General features: G+C 45.0%; 1 protein-coding gene across 1 annotated transcript in view; it reads left to right on the forward strand.

Annotated features, from left to right (window-relative positions):
* Nars2 (asparaginyl-tRNA synthetase 2, mitochondrial) overlaps positions 1 to 21384 on the forward strand; it is a 77949-nt gene that overhangs the window by 10406 nt on the left and 46159 nt on the right. The window contains exon 5 of the mRNA XM_075952652.1: positions 3915 to 3995. Coding sequence (XP_075808767.1) covers positions 3915 to 3995 — 81 coding nt within the window. The remainder of the gene's footprint in view (positions 1 to 3914; positions 3996 to 21384) is intronic.

Below are 21384 nucleotides of genomic sequence, written 5' to 3' on the forward strand. Positions count from 1 at the left end.
TGCTGAGGTTATATTTAGGAAGTGGTCTCCTGTGCCAATGCGTTCAAGTGTACTTCCCACTTTCTCTTCTATGAGGTTCAGTGTGGTTCAACCTGCTTTTATTCTGAAATAGTTTTATATGTTTCGCCACTAGATGGCGGTATTGCCAATCCATTAACAAGTAAATTTTACCTCCATTTATGTATTTATTTAAAGCTTTTATAAATATGAAAACAATTTAAAATATAAAGCAAAGTATAAAACCTGAAATAAGAAAATAATCAAGATGAAGTAAAAATTATAAGCATTTATGTGTTTGATAATAATTTTAGCATTAATGCGGTGGTTATAAAATCGAGATACTTTTTAAATTGGACAAATTTACTTTTTAGTTTTTTTAAAACGCATCCTTTATGTGTATGGGTGTTTTGCATGGAGGTATGTCTGGGCCACACATGCATTCCAGGGCCGGTGTAAGCCAGAGAGGACTTCAGATCCCTGGGAACTGGAATTAATAGGTAATTGTGAACCACTGTAGGTGCTGTGACTCGAACCCAGGTCCTCTGGAAGAATCAGCATGCTCTTAACGCTGAACCATCTCTCCAGCCTCTTTTAAACTTTTTTTTTTTTTTTTTGGATTTTTCGAGATAGGGTTTCTCCATAGCTTTTGATTCCTGTCCTGGAACTAGCTCTTGTAGACCAGGCTGGCCTTGTACTCACAGAGATCCGCCTGCCTCTGCCTCCGGAGTGCTGCTCTTTTAAATTTTTAATCATATTTAAAAATATAATGCCAGCTGGGCAATGGTAACACACGCCTTTAATCCCAGCATTCGGGAGGCAGAGGCAGGTGGATTTCTGTGAGTTCGAGAACAACCTGGTCTATAGGTGCCAGTTCCGGGACAGGCTCCAAAAGCTATAGGGAAACCCTGTCTCAAAAAGCCAATATAATAATTATATATATATAAAGCCCATGTTTCATTCTGTGGTGTCTTCTTATGTATGTGAAAATTGGGATTGTTACTAGAACCAGAGTGTGGTGGTTCATGACTAATCCCAGTCCTCCGGAGTCAGAGGCAGGAGGATTGTCATAAGTTAGAGTTAGTGATTTCCACTTCAGTCAGGACTACATTGTAAGACTGTGTCTCAAGAATCAACAAAAAGTCTATTGTTGCACTTACGATTAACAGTTACATATTACCTAGTATTTGCTATTGTTTCTTCGGTTTATTACTGTAGGCTCCTTAAAAGATGTTCAAATTTTCATAAATTCCAGACCCATGAAACATTTATTAATATGGTAAAGATGGGATTTGGGTAGTATTTTAAGCTAGGGTATTATGACAGTGTAGCGCTATCTTTTGGTTTGAATATAAAAAAATATTTTTGGTAGTGGATGGGGCTGTAGCTCTATTGGTAGAGTAAGCAGGGCGTGGTGGAGTGTATGCCTGAAATCCATTCATGAGCTGGAGACAGGAAAATCAGGAGTTCAAGTCATCTTCCACTACATTAGCAAATTTGAGACAAGCCAGGGTTACATGAGACTCTAGCTTTAAAAGTGAAAATTAAAAGCATGGATTTTACATACTTACACAATCACAGTGAGCGTAACTTGATTTGCTCATAGATTACTCTTGCTGTGTTCTAAACCTCAGCTCAGACTCCTCAAGGATAAACCCTTTAGAAGAGCCAAGTTCCTCACACAGCTGAAGATTCTCTGGGTTTATCTAGAATGGAATATGTTATTTCCTTGTCCTCCTCAAGTCCACAACAGACAGGACTGTGTCTCTGAGTTCCAGGGGTGTCCCCCTCTGACGGTGCCTCCAGAGCCTGCAGCCGCTAGCGTGTAAAACAGGGTGTTAGTGAATCACAGGCTTTCTTGTTCCCTCTTCCTGTCACTCTTGTTGCCGGTGGCGTGCCAGTGATTGGAATTCCTCTCTCGTTTCTGCCTTCGTTGATGTGGATTAAGTAATAGCAGCTACTTTAGCTTTGTGTAAAGAAAATTGTGGTCCTGTTAGTCTTCTACCGTGGGGGTTGGTATGTGAGGGCTATACTTGGGGCACTAAGAACCTTGTAACGTACCTGGTTCTGAAATGCGCGTCAATATCCGGGGGTGGTCGGTGAGATTTCTGAAACCAGCGAAGCGTTTGCTCATTTTAGGCCTTTCTCCGGCTGTTCCATCTTCCTAGGGGTCCTTTGGCTATGGGACGGCCTCAGTAGTAGCTCAGGGAGGCAGACGCTGCCATGGTCTCATCCGCGTCTTCCTCTCCCACCGCGATTTTTTTTTTCCCCAGACTTTCTTACTCTGCCTTTTTGTGTTCTTCCTTCACATGTTCTCCTTTCAGCCTTTGATGATGTTGTGGACTTTGATAAGCTTTGATAGCAGCATTCAAATTTAAAAAGCCGATGGCCTCTTGGCAGAGTTGATGTTTTGACTTTGTTTCTGAAGTCTATTATTTCCCTCCCATCAGCAGTGCTGTTTCAGGCGGTCCTGCACCAGACCCAGGGCTGGCAACTGTCGTCATGTTTCTTCTTTCCACCCTCGTTTCCTTTGGATTTTTCACTTCCCTTCTTTGTTTACTGTGCTCATGCTTCGTTGCCTGCATTCATGTGGAATAAATGATTCATGTCCAGAATTCTTAGCTCATACGAAGTAAGTTTTATGCAGTAACCGTATTGACTGAATTTCATTGGTCCTTCGTAAGGTGCCGTGTGCAGCCCCTCTCGGCCTGCTGCTTTCAGGTTAGGTGCATATTGGAATAATCTCTGGGAGTCGTAATTTGTAATTTGACTGTTTAATCAGTCTTTATCTGGTTTTGTTGATTAAATAATTTCTTTTACGGCCAGAACGCTTGAATTCAGAGAGGGTCATACTTGGAAGGTCGCCCTCTGATTATGCCTAAAAATGTTTTTATAGTCTACCAGTGATAGGCAGAATGCTAGATAGTCTAGCAGGGATGTATGAATTTATCGTATTGATTTCAAGGCTGAGATTCTGCATTAAGTATATAGCTTTCTGCCTGTGTGCTGTAAATTCACTTTCAGCTACCTGCGCTCCTGTCCTGCCACATCTATTGTGAACCTAACCTTTTGCCTACATGCATAGTCAAAATGAAAGAAGCATAATCTTGAAGCTGATGGGTTATTTCAGTCCTGCTGGCAGCAGCTTTTGTGGTTCACTAATGGAAAAGTCGCAGACTTTTGATCGGAAGGACTGCCATTGGCGCCTCAGTGATGGATGGGCTCGCTGCTGCTCAGAGTACTCTTCAGGCAAAGGAAGTACACTCACTGCCTGTGTCATGTGCAGCGCATCGTGCGGTTGCTGGCGGACAGAGACGTCTCCCTCTTCCCATTTCCTTCTTTAGTTCCTGTTTATCCGCCTCTGTTTTCTCCTTTTTGATGGTTCGTTTCTGCCAAGGTTTCATTTCAAGATAACTTCGTATTGTTCACGTAGCGTTCCGTGAGCAGTGTGGGCAGCATCACCCCACACTAGCCAGGGTGAACATGTGCTCCTTGGACCTTCCTCAGTATACTAGGGACGTGGGCCAAAGAAATAGTGTTAGAGAGACAGAGAGAGAGAGTAAGGGCTTCTGTTCCATCCCCGGCTCAGCTGCTGATGAGTTGTCTAACTTGGAAATTCATGAACTCTCTGGGACAGGGTCTTCTTATTTTTTAAATGAAGTAGGTAGACAAGATACATATGAGTCTGTTCCATATTTAACATTTTGTATGCTTCTATGCATAATAAAACATTCAGCTGGCCAGGTGCAATGATGTATGGAGGCTGAGACAGGAGGATCAGGAATTCAAGATTTGCCTAGGACATAGCAAACCCCTCCCAAACACCCACAAACAAACGTCCATTTTAATAGTAGAACGCAGCAGGCCTTCTTGGAATTGCTTCATGTGCAAACCTAGTAAATTTTCCTCTCTTCCAGGACAATGGCTTCGTGCACATTCACACCCCGGTCATCACGTCCAACGACTGTGAGGGTGCTGGAGAGCTTTTCCAAGTGGAGGTAAGCTGTATCCCCCTTATTGCTGCTTAACACTTTTCTCTAAGGATTTGCTTGAAACTTAATAATGCGTTTGTGGACTGAAGACCACGGCTGGCGCCTGAAGTTGTCAATAGTAATCCTTGAAAAACATTCACACTGCTCTGATCACTTCCATTTCCCGCTGATCCAGCCCCATGATTCTACTGTAACTAGAAGGGATGAATTTTAATTTAGCATTCTGTTTACTTTTTCATGGAGCATATATGTCAGTGAAATCAGAAGGAAGACTTTGGAGGAAGAAAGCAGGGCTGGGGAATGGCAGGGAAGAGAAGGGCTGTAAATAAGAACAAAGTATAATAATAATAGATCTATGAAATGTCACAGTCACACCCATTTCTGTGTATGCTAATCAAAAAATTAATGGTTAAACAAAATAGGAAAGTGTGCATGTAAAGAACCAGATTTGTAAAGTAGATTTTCCTAGGAAATGAAGGTCTCCCTGAGACGCTTTGTTGTCTCTCAATCTATAGTTTACTTTTGAGTGTATTTCCCCGACACGCTCCCCTACCCTCTCCTCCTCTGCTCCCCCATTGTCCCTTGTGTTCCCTTGCACGGTTCTGCTTCTGCTTTCCAGTCACATATACATACCTGATTTTATGCATTTATATAAAATCCGGAAACCAATAACGAGAGTAAATGTGATATTTGTCTTTCTTAGGTAGACTTATCATGAAAGCTTTGCTTGCATCCATTTTTTTCTGCAAATGGCATCTTTGTTCTTTATGGGCTGGGAAATTAGCTCACTTGCTAGGATGCTCACCAGAGCCTCAGTTGGGTTCAGTTCCCAGCGTCTCAGTCAGGGTGTGGTGCTGTTCGTACTTCTAGCACTGGGAGGTGGAAGCCATAGGATCAGAAGCCTTGGTGACCTTCAGCTGCATGGCAAGTTCAGAACTAGCCTGGGTTACATGCAATCTGTCTTAACGAACTTGCACTGGGCATATATGCCACGTTTGATGGTTCTGCTACGCGGCCGTTGAGTTGCAGTAAACACCAGTGTGCAGACATTTCCCGAGGCTGACTTGAGGTCTCTCGGGTAAATACCTAGGAACGATATATTTAGGTTATGTGGTAGATTCGGTTTTGATGTTTTTGAGGAACTTTTGTAGGGATTTCCTTCGTGGCCAGACTAGTTCACACTGTAAACAGCAGGGTGTGAAGGTTCTCTTTTGTCCTCATCCTCGACAGCATGGCTTGTTGCTTCTTAGGGACTGCCATTCTGACGGGGGAGGTGGAATCTCAGGGTAGTTTTAATCTGTATTACTAGGCTAGCGAGGATGAACTTGGGTTTCATGTGCTTATTGGCCATTTTTGCTTCACCTTTTCAGAACCGTCTTGTCTGTTCGTCTCATTAGACCTCTTATCAATTGGTGCAGTGGGTTTGAATGAGGATGCCCTCTCCCCTCCCCCAGCTCATAAATTTGAGTACTTGGTTAGGAGGGAATGGCGCTGTTTGAAGGATCAGGAAGTGTGGCCTTGTTACAGGAAGTGTGTCACTGGGACTGGCTTTGAAGTTTCTAGGGTCCGAGCCAGGCCGTGTCTCTCTCTGGTGCTGCTGGTACACCAGATGTAGAACTCTCAGCTACTTCTCCAGTCCCATGTCTGCCTGCGTGACACCATGCTCACCGCCGTGAAGATAACGGACTAAAAAATGCTTTCTTTTATAAGAGTTGCCGTGGTCATGGTGTCTCTTCACAGCTAGAACACTGACTAAGACAGTTGGGTTGATTCTTGGTACTTTGTTGTTGTTGTTTAGTTCTTTGTGTATTCTAGGTATTAATCTTCTATTGGACGCGCAGATAGCAAGGCCTTTCTCCCATTCCAAGGAGAATCTTCACACAGTTGTATCTTTTGCTGTACAGAAGCTTTCTAATTTCATGAGCTCTCCCTTGTCAGATGTTAGCATAATTTCCTGAGCTACTAGAAAGTCCTGGCCTATGCCTGTATCTTGAAGTGTTTTCTGTACTTATTTCTCTTAATAGTTTCAGACTTTCCGTCTTACATGAGGGTCTCCTGTCCATTTGGAGTAGATTTTTATACAGGGTATCAGGTCCATCCTTCTGCATGTGGATATCCAATGTTCCTAGTGCCATATGTCAAAGAAGCTGTATTTTTTCCAGTGGATAATTTTGCTGGCCATTTTTGTTAAAAAGCAAATGGTAGTAGTTGTGAAGGCTTAATATCTAAATTCTCTATTTTATTCCATTGATCTGTATATCTATCCTTTGCCAGTTCTGTGCTGATATTATTAGTTAATACCATGGCTCTAAAACATAACTTGAAATTATGTAAGGTGAGTGATACTTGTAACAGCATTCGTGTGTAGAGGTACACTGTGTGTACATAGTTGTGTGGGAGTTCACGTGAACATTCAGGTTCACGTGGGTGCATGTGGAGGCCAGAGGTCAGCAGCAGGTCTCTTCTTCCATCTCTTTCTGGTTGATTTTTTTCAGACAAGGTCTCTTGCTAAGCCTGGAGCTCATCGATTTGACTAGGCTTCCAGCTGGCCAGTGAGTTCCAGTAATCCACCTGCCCTCTAGCGCCCTTCCAGTGCTGAGGGTGCAGATGTGTGCACTGCCCCTCACTTATATGTAGGTTCTGGATACCCAGACTCAGACCCCATACTGCACAGCAGACACATTGGTAACCAGCCGTCTTTCTCTCTGGACAGACTCAGACCCCATACTGCACATTAGACACGTCTGTAACCAGCCGTCTTTCTCTCTGGACAGACTCAGACCCCATACTGCATATTAGACACGTCTGTAACCAGCCGTCTTTCTCTCTGGATACCCAGACTCAGACCCCATACTGCACAGCAGACACGTCTGTAACCAGCCGTATTTCTCTCTGTATACCAGACTCAGACCCCATACTGCACAGCAGACACATTGGTAACCAGCCGTCTTTCTCTCTGGATACCCAGACTCAGACCCCATACTGCACAGCAGACACGTCTGTAACCAGCCGTCTTTCTCTCTGGATACCCAGACTCAGACCCTCATACTGCACAGCAGACACATCGGTAACCAGCCGTCTTTCTCTCTGGACAGACTCAGACCCTCATACTGCACATTAGACACGTCTGTAACCAGCCGTCTTTCTCTCTGGACAGACTCAGACCCTCATACTGCACAGCAGACACGTCTGTAACCAGCCGTCTTTCTCTCTGGATACCCAGACTCAGACCCCATACTGCACAGCAGACACGTCTGTAACCAGCCGTCTTTCTCTCTGGACAGACTCAGACCCCATACTGCATATTAGACACGTCTGTAACCAGCCGTCTTTCTCTCTGGATACCCAGACTCAGACCCTCATACTGCACAGCAGACACATTGGTAACCAGCCGTCTTTCTCTCTGTATACCAGACTCAGACCCCATACTGCATATTAGACACGTCTGTAACCAGCCGTCTTTCTCTCTGTATACCAGACTCAGACCCCATACTGCACAGCAGACACATCTGTAACCAGCCGTCTTTCTCTCTGTATACCCAGACTCAGACCCCATACTGCACAGCAGACACATCGGTAACCAGCCGTCTTTCTCTCTGTATACCAGACTCAGACCCTCATACTGCACAGCAGACACGTCTGTAACCAGCCGTCTTTCTCTCTGTATACCAGACTCAGACCCTCATACTGCACAGCAGACACGTCTGTAACCAGCCGTCTTTCTCTCTCTGTATACCAGACTCAGACCCCATACTGCACAGCAGACACATCGGTAACCAGCCGTCTTTCTCTCTGTATACCAGACTCAGACCCCATACTGCACAGCAGACACGTCTGTAACCAGCCGTCTTTCTCTCTGTATACCAGACTCAGACCCCATACTGCACAGCAGACACATTGGTAACCAGCCGTCTTTCTCTCTGTATACCAGACTCAGACCCTCATACTGCACAGCAGACACGTCTGTAACCAGCCGTCTTTCTCTCTCTGTATACCAGACTCAGACCCCATACTGCACAGCAGACACATCGGTAACCAGCCGTCTTTCTCTCTGTTCAGGCTTGGTTGGCTGTCTGGCATCTTTTGTGCTTCTTTAGGAATCTCAAGAGTATTTTATCTATTTTAGTATAATGGCATTGGGATTTTTATGAGAATTTCATTGGTTCTATAGATTAATTTTGGTAAAATAGCCATTTTCACAATGTTACTTCTTCCAATCAATGAATGTGGGAATCCTTCTACCTTCTGGTGTGTAAGTTTTCATTGTCCTCTTTAATTTCCTTAGATTTACTCCAAGGGTTTTTGCTTGTTTTTGCATTTTAAGGCAATTGTGAGCAACATTGTGTCCCTGATTTAGTTTTCAATATTTGTCATTGATACATATAGGAAGGCTTCAGGTTTCTGTATCTTAGTTTTGTAGCCTGCCACTTGGCTGAGAGTGTTTACCATATCCAAGAGTTGTCTGGTGGTCATTAGGATCTTTGTGGTGATTAAAATGAGAAATGTCCCCCAAATGCACCCTTAGGCCCAGGCGTCCCCTCCCCAGAGGGCAGGACTCTCTGGAGAAGTATGGGAGGTAAGGCCCTGCTGGAGGAAGTATGTCACTGGGGGCAGGCTTTGGGAGAGAGAGCTTTCTCTGTGCTGTGGGAAAATATGTCATCTCTCACCTTTCTCCTCACGCTGTCGTGCTTTCTCGTCACAGTGGATTCTCGGCCCTCTGCAATCATGAGCCCAATAAACTCTTTCTCCCGTAAATCATTTTTTTTGGTCATAGTGTTTTATCACCACAATGAAAGTAACTAATACAGTTCTGATGTATAGAATCATGTCATCTGCAAATAAGGATGCTGTAGCCTCTTCTTATTTAGATCTTTTGCTTTTTTCCCCCTCTTGTCTCATTGTTCTGTTTAAGATGTGAAGATCTTTAGTTTATTTTTGAAAGATTTATTTTTATCTCACATGCATGAGTGTTGCCTTCATGTATGTGTGTGTACCTCCTGTGTCGCCAAACAAGAGCTCCAGATACCGGAACTGGACTTCCAGATCCACGTGAGCTCTCTAGGTGCTGTCAGCTCAACCTGCCTTCTCTGCAAGAGCCGTGACGCTCTTAACCTCTGAGCTCCCTCTCTCCAGCCCCGAGTTCTTCTGAGAGTGGTGTGTGCCAGACACTGTGATCCTGCCCACACTGCAGGTAGAGATCATGATACGTTATCAGAACAGGCCATGCTTGTGTCTCCATTCATGGAATTCCAGCACTCGATGGCTAAAGCAGGAGCATTGTATATTTCGGGCATAACAAGACCAAACACAGTGAAGAAGTGGGATCCTCACCCAGCTTCTCACACGCGGGCGGTTGAGAGCCATGCGTTTGCTGGCTTAGCTGTCACCCATGATGACTCAGTGGGGACGGACACGGAGAACTGTGTCGTTGCGTCACAATTGTGTTCCTGGTGTTTATTTACTGACTTTTTTATGCCCAAAAGATGCTTTATTGTACGTTTGATTCTGCCAACTGACACGATCTGTGCTTCCTGACTCCTAGCGGTTCTTCCTCTTTAACGCTATCAGAGAGGTCACTGTAAGACACCATCTTCACCTGTTGACGTCATTATTAAAAATAAGAATCAAATGATTTCCTTCATACCAAAGGTGAAGAAATCTTGATGATAATTAACTTTCTGGTTTGTTGTTGTTGATTTGTTTGTTTGTTTTTGAGACAGGGTTTCTCTGTGTAGCTCTGACCATACTCCCTATGAACTCCCTATGAAGACCAAGCTGGCCTCGAACTCGCCACCTGCCCCTGCCTCTTGAGTGCTGGGATTAAATGCATGCGCCACCACCACCTGGCTATAATTAGCTTTTTTTGGAAAAAGCAAAATAAAAATGACTTGAGAGTCAAGGGAGGTATAGTGTTTCTGTAATGCCAGTACTTGAAAAAAAAAAGACTTGTTGAACATTTGAAATGGAAGAGTTAGCATCTGTATGTATGAATTCAAAGAAGGCAGCAAATAAAAAAGACAAGAGTTGATTTTTAAAAAATGGTCTTCTAATTGTCTTCTCATTTTCTTAGTATTCTGAATGTGAACTGAAAAAATACCCATCTTAAATACACAGCATAAACCCTTAATCTAAACCACTTAATGGTTTCAAAGGTGCAGGTTAAAAGAACCGGGACAAATAAGAAGGGAACTTTTAGAGGAACTCAGACAAGTTGAAAGCTATCCTGAACTTCAGTGGCACATATGGGAAATCTCTCAGGCAGATCTGGTAGATTCCATCGTGTGCCTTTTGACCTGTAAATAACTCAAGAAGGCAGATCACCAGGTGAGTCCGACTAAAAAGAGGAGAATATATTTCTAAAGCTGAACAGTGAGAAGTGTTCTGTGATCATGTATGTTATTTCAGGACCAGACATGGGAACTTTACATGGTGGAATCAGCCCTGACTGTCGAGTCCCCCAAAGACTTGCACTCTAGCTGACTGCTGCTGTAGGCCCGCAGTCCGTCCAGCAGGCCAGGTCTCATCTACTTGTGCTGCCTCCATTACTTGCAGAAGTTCAGCTGCTGAGGCGTAACCTGCAGACCTGTTGTCTGGAAGAAGAACTCCAGGCCCACCTTACGTCACTCTGTCCTTTAGGGTCCATTGTCAGTCTCCTCCTAGCTGCGTCTTCAAGCTCATGGTGCAAATCTTGGCGTCTACTTTAAAAAAAGGAGTGGAGTTTGCTATTTAAATCCTTGCCTTTTTTTAATGAGCACCCTTTATACCCCGGCCCCACTGCCCTTGACAATATTGAAGTATTCCTAAGCATTTAAAGATAATAATACATAGTACACACTGGTTTGAGGGCAATCAGAGTAAGAATGTGTACCCCGGTCCTCGTGGAGAAGTGGGTGCCTGCCCCCCTGTTGTAGTTTATTTCTTCTGTCATCTCTATTGCCTGTACAAAAGTTTTAAGACGGCGTGTTTGTTAAGATTTGGGGACAGCAACATACATATGTAAGAAGCTGTGTTCAAGGCATTCATTTGCTATTCCGCACACATTGGATGCCATCTGTGTTCAAGATGCTGTGCTAAATATCGCAGAGGAGCTGATGATGCAGTTGAGGCTCTGGCCTGTGCACTGGTGTGTTGGCAGGAAGCGATGAAGGAAGGAGCATGCTTCTTTATTCATCCTTGATATTTATTTTATACTATTTGTTTGTATCTTTTTCTTGTTTGGTCCCAACTGAATTCAAAACCGTATTTGATCTTCACAATGTTGGAGCATCCGGGGATGGTCCCCAGTTTAGGATGAATCTGTTTGGAATGTTTCAGCTGCAAAAAGTGATAAGCGTTTAACCAAAATGTAACTTTGGTTTTTCCTTGCTGGGAATTAAACCTAAGCCCTGAACACGCTAAAGAGAAGCACTCTACCGGTGAACCCTCAGCCCAGAAATCGTGTTCTGAAATTTCGTCTTTTTCTGGGCTAATCGTATGTGACAGGAATGTTTTCTCATGCTGCTAAGGCAGTGACGAACGAGCCACGGCTACAGTCAGCTCCGTGCTCCTCCAGGTACACCAACACTTCAGTGTGGTATGTCGCTAAGCCATAACTTTCAAGTGTTTTCAGTATTTAATATTTTCAGTTGATGAAGGACTTACCAGGATGCAGTCCCACCGTAACTCCAGAAGCATCTGTGGTTTGTCTCTGAAAAGATAAAAGAGATTAAGGTATGAATTTGGGGCTGTGGCATACTAAAAGTCGATCAGAGAATGAGGTGAAACTGTGGTGTTTCTACAGTTGAGGTCACGGTGTTACCGACTATAGGTGATAGGGAATCTCAGGCAAAATTAGGCCAGTATTGATTGAGAAGATAGAAGAAGCTCCAGGGTCTAAAGAGAGTCCTTGGGCATCTTGCAGAAGATCCAGGCTCAGCTCCAGTACCCACATGGTAGCTCACAACTGCCCATAACTCCAGCTCCCGTTTCTGGCCTTTGTGGTTGTCTGCATGCAGGTGGCGTGCGTACGCTTCAGACACACGTAAATGAAAAATAAATCTTAAGGAAGTTCTTAGATGACCGTGTGACTCAGCTGCCTCAGGAAGGGGGAAGGAACAGGGCAAGAAGACTTGGAGAAGTGAACGGAGTAAACACAGGAGAAGGTGCCTATCGATGAATTACATAGATAGAGATGGATAGCTTGAGGGATGAGGAAAAAGAGCAGGGTGTGTGTGTGTGCGTGTGTGCGTGCGTGCATGTGTGTTGTTTTTAAAGGTGTGTGTGTTTAAATGTTTTATTGTGACTGGGAATGCCGCTGAGTTGAAGAATTCTTGTTTAGCAAACACAGAGTTTTGGGCTCAGTTTGGATGGAGGCAGGAGAATCCGAGTTTAAAATCATCCTCACAATATAGCAAGTTTGAGGACAGACTGAGCCACATGAGACCTGTCTCAAACAAAGTAAGAGCACTTTTTAGACATGCTTCACATACCATTAAATTTGCTGACTTAAAAATAGTTGCAGTGTTTAGTGTCTTAGCTGAGCTTTCCAGTCAGTTACCGTGTGAGGACATCTTTATCACCTCAGAAACAAACCCAGAGCTGCTCAGCAGCCTTTCTCATCTACTCTACTTTGTTCAGATTTGCGTTTTCCATGAACTCATAAAACTTAGTCTATTTGTTGTGGCGTGTGAGGTTCATCCATGTTGCAGCATGAAGCGGTCCTTAGGTTTCTATATCCTGTACGTCCTCCAGTGTGTGTGTGTCCCATGAAGCGGTCCTTAGGTTTCTATATCCAGTACGTCCTCCAGTGTGTGTGTGTCCCATGAAGTGGTCCTTAGGTTTCTATATCCAGTACGTCTTCCAGTGCGCGGGTGTCCCACGGTATGTTTATCCCTCTATCATTTGATGAATTCTCTTACTTTCTGTTCTGTGGGAAGTATGAGTAATAATAAAGAGAGGATTAGTGCAAGTCTTTTGTGGGGATGAACATTACATATCTCTCAGATTTGGTAACTTTCTAGTCAACATTTCAAACCCCGTGGCAGTATTTTCTTTCCAAGGTGGCTGTACTGTGCTGTCGGCACCAGCTCTGTGAAGAGGGCTCCAGTTCCACTCTCCTTCCATACGTGCTCTATGTCCAGTCTCTTTGGTGATAGTTCTCCTGGGGTGTGGCGTGCTGTCTCATTATGGATTTAATTTTTATTGTCTTAATTACTAAGGATAGTGAGTGGCTTTTCTCACGTGTGTTGAATATTTGTATATAGAAGCATTTTAAATACATTTTAAAATTGTATGTGTTTGTCATTTGGTAGTCAGTTGAGTTGTAGGGGTTCTTTTACATATCCTAGAGATGTCCCTCCCCAGCAGCAGGAAGACCTACTGTACCTTGGGGGTACAGCTTGAATATGCGCCCAGGATACAGACTTGGCACTTGCTAACTTGGGCAGGGCTGTCTTTGGTTGCCTCTTCCCCTGACCACAGGCTCATTGCTTTATTATTTTTAACCAAGTCGTGGGCTATAAATTTATAAATTGCATCTCAAAATAATTCAATCAAATTCAGGCTCCTATATGAGGATCTTTCTCATGGCCAGCATGTAAATTTGTTCTGACCTCTGAAGGACTGTTCCCAGCCAGCTTCCCCATCTTCCCAGCACACTAACAGATCTGCCGTTTAGCCTTATCCTCAGTGAATCTGCCAGTCTCCAGTTGCCTCTTGCTGCAATCACTGCCCTTGCAGAGAGGAGAGCGCGCTTCTGCCTGAACTTTCCCTTACACTGTTGTGCAGCAGCGCCTTTGGGGACAGATCTGGATTGGTGCTATCTGACCTGCTTCTCTGCAGAGACAAGATCTTGGAGCCGGGCGGGGCTCTGGTGCTAGAGGCAGAAACAAAGATGACCCTGAATAGCTTCCTCGTTCAGACGGGGGGGGGGGGGGGGGGGGGGCGCAGCTCCAGGTGTCCTGGGATTGCCTCACCTGGCCTGGAGTCCACATTCCACCTGGGTGGAACCTACCGGGCAAACAGTCTAGGTCAGTTGTTCTCAAACTGTGGACTGGACCACAGAGTATCAGATCAGGTATTTACATTACAAATGGTAGCAAAATTATAAAGTAGCAATGAAATAATTTTAAAGTTGGGGGTCATCACAACATGAGAAACTGTATTAAAGGGTCTCAGCATTAGGAAGGTTAGAACCGCCAGTCTAGCTAGAGTTTCTGCCATTCTAAGCTGTGAAGAGAGGTGAACGGGCGTAATCTCTAATATAAACACTATAGGCTCCTCATACTAATTTTTGGTAAATTGTTTTTAAATAGATCTTTCTTTGTTTGCTACACATTCTTGAAACTGTTTCCAGAGAAACCTTAATGGTTGCTTTATTATTTCTTTTAATAATATTTACCAGTTTCACCGAGGAGTGGATTGAAAGAGTTTCCCACAATCGTTCAAGAAGGGACAGACTTTTCCCTAGGACAGATCTAGGAAGAAAGACCCACAATAAAGTTGATTCCAGACGTAAACTTTGCTCTCCTGTATTTGAAATGTGATCCTACACCTGTGTGTAGTTAATCTCGTTCTGACCAGAGCACAAAGAAACATTTTTTTTTAATGTGTAATTTTAAGACACGGTTTCATGCATCCTGGGCTGCTGTCTGGTCCAGAATATTATCACATGCACCTTAGCACATTGGAGTTACTCTGTACTGGTGGAGTTTCACCATTACCAGTAGAATATGCCAGTATACCAGAGTATGCCAGTATTCAGTGAGGACTGCTATATTCTCGTTTGTTTTTCAACAAGTGAATGGAGCTGTAGCGCTGTATTAGTTACCTCTGTATTGCTTTAGAAGATGCAACTTAAAGAAGAAAGGGTTTGCTTTAGCTTCCATTTCCAGAGGGACGGCATCCATCATGGAGGGGAAGGCGTGGCACGGTGGCAGGAGCTGGTTGTTCACGGTTTCATCCACACACAGGAAGTGGGGGAGGGGATGTACTTCCTCCCAGAGGTTCCATAGCCTTCCCAAAAAGCGCCTCAAACTGGGGGCAGAGTGTTCAAATACGCCTATGCAGGACTGCTCTTACTCAAATCTCTACACTTACAGGAATGACATGTGGAAAAGACATATATCTTGCATTATGATTGATAATTTGCCATTATTTATTTCTAAAGTGCATTTGGCACTGCCCTGGTTAGTGTGGAATGCAGCGTGACCATCCATGGCTTCAGCCTGTGCTTCGTTGTTTGACATTTTGTTGGATTTCCAACCTGGGACAAATGGCTGAGGTTCTGGCCGCTGGCCGCCAGGCTCTCCCTGCATCCCTCAGTCCCTGCTCTAAACTTCTCCAGCCCAGGGGCTGGGCTGGCCTTCCCTATGTAATCAACCATTTGGTTACCTGGTCTTTCTCATCTACCCTTTACCCTCCTTGCCTCTTGGTCTGGCTCTCCTGTCTCTGCAGGCCCCCATGGCTCCAAGTCGTGTCCACTGGGCTCTCCAGATGTCCCTGCCTCTGGCTATCTCTCCCGCACATCTGTCCCTGCCTCTGGCTGTGCTCTCCCCCACACATCTGTAACATAATAAATTTTCTCCTCCATACACCTAGGAGCAGTCATGTCCTTTCCTTTTTCTTTTTTTCCCATTCACATTGTTTCCCCCCCTTTAAAAGGGGGGGTGCTGGAGAGATGGCTCAACGGTTAAGCGCACTGACTACTCTTCCAGAGGACCCCGGTTCAATTCTCAGCATCCACATGGCAGCTCACAACTGCCTGTAGCTTCAGCTCCCTGGAAGCTGACACCTTTATACCAATGCACATAAAATAAAGTTAAAATTTAAAAAAGCAGCTTTTTTTTAAATCTCCAGCCTATCTAACCTTAAGGGCGACAGGTCCTTATTTCTTTTATTCTTGTTCTTTCTCAGATGCTCAGCAGGAAAAAGAGTTTGCAAACAGTGGGAACTCAAAACTTCCTTTCCTACGCAACAAACAGCTGCTAGGATGGACCCTGTCTCAGAGCTGGGCACGGTGTGCTGGAACGCAGATAGACCTTCTTTTAAAGGAAGATTATTTTTTCTTTAGAAGTTCAGTGTGTACCAGGATACACATCTGCAGCAGCTGAAAAGTGTGCGGCGACACTGGACGCCCTGGGAGTGGGGAGGTAGCCAGGTCCTGTTAATTCACGCCCTACAGAGTGCCGTGCAGTTTGTGCTGCTCCCGGTTCCCGGGATTCCATTTTTATTTCTGCAGTGCACTCTGACGACTTGTTAGGACAATTGCTTTAGCAGTTCTAGCAGCCAATGTTCAAGACAAGGTTTGATAGGAAACGAACGTTCCCCATTACCAAACTGCAAATCCCTGGAGACTGGATAGCAAAGTTTGTCCTTTTGTTTTATGTGATCGGAATGCTATACTTTGGTGCTGGGGAGATGGAGTAGTTGGTAAGTTGCTTGTTACACAGGCATAAAGGCCTGAGTTCAGATCCTCAGCACCCATGTAAAAACTGAGTGTGCCAGTGTACCTGTAACCTGAATGCAGGCGCTAATAAAGGCAGGGAGATCCTGAGGGCTTCCTGGGCTCCAGCTCGCCACGCAGTGAGCTCCAGTACACTGAGACACCTGTCTCAAAAATTAAGGTGGGGAGGTGATTGAGGAAGACACAGTGTCAGCCTCTGGCCTGCACACGTGCACAGCACACACACACACACACACAGACACAGGTGGAGATGGGGGAGGAGTCTATACTTTGGAATGTGTTTCAATACCATACCATACTTGACGTTGCAGATTGAAATAAGCGTGGCAGCAGGATGCAGTCTTGACTTTTTAGGCCTTTCAGGTTTCTGTGGCATGCTTCTTATTTACCCATTTTATTCTCCCCTTTTCCATCCTGGGATTCTGAGTAACAGAAGCAAGCATGAGGATGGCATGGGAGTCCTTGTTTGGCTGCAGAGGTTAAGTAAACACTCATCACTGACTGTGTTCTTTCCAGTGCAGGCTCACTGCGCTGGCTCTCCTGTACTAGCTCACTGCGCTCCCTCTCCTGTGCAGGCTCACTGTGCTGGCTCTCCTGTACTAGCTCACTGCGCTCCCTCTCCAGTGCTGGCTCACTTCACTTGCTCTCCCATGCTGGCTCACTGTGCTGGCTCTCCAGTGCTGGCTCACTTCACTTGCTCTCCCATGCTGGCTCTCCAGTGCTGGCTCACTGCACTCCCTCTCCTGTGTAGGCTCACTGTGCTGGCTCTCCTGTACTAGCTTACTGCACTCGCTCTCCAGTGCTGGCTTACTGCACTTGCTCTCCAGTGCTGGCTTACTGCACTTGCTCTCCAGTGCTGGCTCACTGCGCTGGCTCTCCAGTGCCGGCTTACTGCACTCGCTCTCCAGTGCTGGCTCACTGCGTTGGCTCTCCCGTGCAGGCTCACTGTACCCGCTCTCCCATGCTGGCTCACTGTGCTGGCTCTCCAGTGCTGGTTCACTGCGTTGGCTCTCCCGTGCAGGCTCACTGTACCCGCTCTCCCATGCTGGCTCACTGTGCTGGCTCTCCAGTGCTGGCTCACTGCACTCGCTCTCCCATGCTGGCTCACTGCACTCGCTCTCCCATGCCGGCTTACTGCACTTGCTCTCCAGTGCTGGCTCACTGCGTTGGCTCTCCCGTGCAGGCTCACTGTACCCGCTCTCCCATGCTGGCTCTCCAGTGCTGGCTCACTGCGCTGGCTCTCCCCGCCGCACAGCTTACATGGAGACAGCTGACTTGTGTGGGTTTTTCTATTTTATTCCCTCGAGACGGAAATTACTCAGCTATATTTGCTCTGCTGTGAGAACAGATAACTGGGAGGTAGTTCAAAATATTTGTTTCATATTTTCTTGGAAATCCTTAAAGAAGCAGAGGACTGTACACCTTGATTTTTTTCAAAAAAGAAACAGAACACTGATTGTACGCATTTTAAAATGTTTGGTTATTCTTGGTTTTCTGTCTCTTTGTACACTATTTTTTAGCTTCTAGTGGCAGAATAAACTCGTGAAGTTCTTTTGTTTTTCCTGTTGTATGTGATAAAGGCTAAGTTAAACCATATCGCTCCAATAACTTTTATATGACTGGGAAAAGTTGGTTGGGTCACAGAATAGCGTGGGAAGGACTTTTTAAAAATCATTTGTTGTGTTAGTTTTATATATTTTTGCCCAAATGTCTTGTCCACATAAAGTCTTACACTGGCACTCAGTCTGTAAAGTAGATTAAAAAGCAGTCGATATTAATTAGGTGGCTGATGGCCTGAACCACGCGGTTGATTGTTCCTGTGAGTAAAGGACAGGAGCCAGGGATATTGTGGAGAAAGGTTCCCTCATGAAACACTTTGACTTTGATACAGAGCTAACTGTTCCTACAGGTTAATAACTTTTTATTCTAGAAAACATTATCGTAGTCCAGTAGGAAGGTCTTGAGGCATCTCCTGTGATAGTGCCCACTTCAGGATCTGTCCTAAAAGACCTGCCTGAGGCTCTTCTTGAGCCGGTCTTTCCTGAAATTTACCCGTGACTTGCCTGGTATCTTTGGTTTCTTGTTGTTCGGGTTTTTGTTTTTACCAGATTTCCATATAAGAAAATCTATCATGAATGTTCCTCCCCACTAGTGAAGGTCTTTCACTGTTGGGCTCCATGTTTCCAGGTGTGTGTGGTTCACTGGGGGTGGGCTTTGAGGTTTCAAAAGCCCACAGCATTCCGAATTAGCTTGTTCACTGGCAGGCTTGCCTGTGCCTCCCCTCCCCCACCTGCTATTCCAGGCTATTCCTTCTGCCATGCTCCCTGACATGAGGGTCAAGGGCTCTAAGCCACTAAAACAGCGAGCCTTCTGGTATCTTAGCACAGGAATAGAAAGTCAACAAGACAAGTCTCTTGTAGTTTGGGCTCTCTGAGCACTCACTCCATAGCCAAGATTGGCCCAACACTCATACTTCTTAGCTTCCTCAGGGGGCTACCATTGCCCACGAAGTCCTTTGTTGACTAAAACGTAGCTGTGAGGTGTGCAACTTAGTTGAAACAGCCAAACAAGTCTTTGTAGATGACCTTCTTTTACTTTAGAAGTGGGTTAAAGTTCGTACTATCTGGGACTGATTACTGAAGAGTGTTCTGTTCTCTGAGTGTACGGCAGCTTATTCACCTGCTTTTTTTTTCTAATTTATGTATGTACGTATGTATGTATGTTTTTTCAAGACATGGTTTCTCTGTAGCTTTGGTGCCTGTCCTGGAACTAGCTCTTATAGCCCAGATTCTCCTCGAACTCATAGAAATCCTCCTGCTTCTGCCTCCCTAGTGCTGGGATTAAAGGCGTGCGCCACCACCGCCCGGCTTTATTCACCTTCTAAAAGATGTCTCAGTTGCTTCCCAGTTCTGGCAGCTATGAATAATGCTGCTGTAAACATCCCTATACAATTTTCTTTTCAATACGGAGACATAAGTTTTCAGCTCTTTTGGATAAATACAAAGGGACACAGACAGGCACTGATTCATGGTGTATGTTTCTTTTGTAAGAAATTAGGTGTGTTACAAACGAAGTAGCTGTACCGTTTTGCCTTCCCATCAATGGTCACCGAGCGTCTGCCATTTCCCGTCTTCCCCAGCGCTCAGTGTTGTCAGTGTTCCGGATTTTGACCTTTGCCCTAGGCTTGCGATAATCTTGATGGGCTTTTCAGGGTACGTGACTGGCATCCTGCCGTGACTCATTTTCTGTGGATCACACGCCTCATCCACTCCCACCCTGGGCTAGGAAAATGAGCAACAGTCTGTGACCCAGAATTCCTTAGTATACCTGCAGAAGCCAGAGCCCGGGGAGAGGTTTAAGTTCCTTGGAGACAGCATACCACTGTGTGACTCAGTAAGGATTTCGTCAGTATCCAGACACACTCACTTTCAAAAAATGCTACTTAAGGGTCTTTGGTTGGTTTTTTTTTTTTTAACATTTATCTGTCTGTCTGTTATGTGTGTGCCTGTGCTCACGGGAGTCACTTTTCCTTTCACCGTGTGGGTTCCAGGAATTGAGCTCAGATTATCACACTCAGCGGCAAATGTGTTATATGCAGAACCATCTCTCTGCACCCCACCTCCACCCCAGCCCTGAATTGAAAATTCTGTATTACGAACATTCTGCTTGGTTGAGTTAACACATAAAATTTAAAAAAAAAAAAGGCTTCCTTGGGGACCTTGTCACTGTCTCCCCAATGTGTCCAGCATTAGCCTGGTGCCTAGCACACCCTGCAACAATGTTCCTTCAGTAGAACCCTGAATTGACATGGGACCTGGTCCTGTGCAAAAGTACCTGTAATTGAGGCAGTACACAAGTTCAGTCTGCAGTGGCAAGAACAGGAAGAAAATCTCCATACGGAATAAAGTGAGTAAAAATACCTGAGTAACTAAACATCAAGACAAAGAATAAAATTCTTAGATCAGATTAGTATGGAGGGGCTAGGAGATGACCCAGGCGCTGAGAGCGCTTTAAGCTCTTGCACAGGTTCAGTTCCCAGCACCACATAACAGCTCCCTACCCTTCATTACTCCAGTTCCAGGGACTCAGTCGCTTATCTGGCCTCCAAGGGCACCAGGCACACACACAGTGCACATATACGCGTGTGGGCAAACCAGATAGACCGAGGGGACGTAGGGTAAAACTAAAATCTACTGGTCTAAAAAAAAAAAAAAGTACAAACAAGGTAGCAATAAAATGACTCCTACTCATAGGTCAGTCATCATCATCAGAGGAACTTCCTCCTGCAGCTCATGGACGCACAGACAAAGACCCATGGTCAGAAAGTACACACAAGAGTTATGCCCTTGGAACAGTCAGCTGCAAGTAGGCTGTCTTCATCAGATCCCTCTCCTCAGCTCAGGGAGCCCTGAAGAAGAGGAGACAGAGTATATAAAGAGGGGATGGGGGACACCAGGAGAACAGGGCCTTTCAGTCAACATGCAAAGCTCATGTGAACTCATAGAGACTGAGGCTGCATGCACAAGGCCTGCATGGGCCTGCACCGGTTCCTGCAGCATGTTATGACCTTGGTTCTCAGCCGGTGGGGTGCAACCCCTGCGGGGGTCAGATAGCCTTGTCACGGGGTTACATATCACATATTTACATTAGGATCCATAACAGTAGCAAAATTACAGTTAATGAAGTAGCAATGAAAGTAATTTTGTGGTTGGGGGTCACCACAGCATGAGGAACAGTATTAAAGGGTTGCAGCGTTAGGGAGGTTGAGAACCACTGAATTATGGCTTCCAGTTTAGTGTTTTTATGGGATCTCTGAGTGCGCGAATGAGTGGGCCGCTGTTTCTTGTGCCTTCTCTTGTTTTTTTCTTCTGTTTATTTTGTCCAATTCCAATATGTTAGTTTGTGTTTTATTTTATTCCATTTTTTAATTGTTATTTTCCCTTAGAACCCTGT

The sequence above is a fragment of the Microtus pennsylvanicus genome, chromosome 18 (assembly GCF_037038515.1).
Source record: "Microtus pennsylvanicus isolate mMicPen1 chromosome 18, mMicPen1.hap1, whole genome shotgun sequence".
NCBI classification, from domain to species: Eukaryota; Metazoa; Chordata; class Mammalia; order Rodentia; family Cricetidae; genus Microtus; species Microtus pennsylvanicus.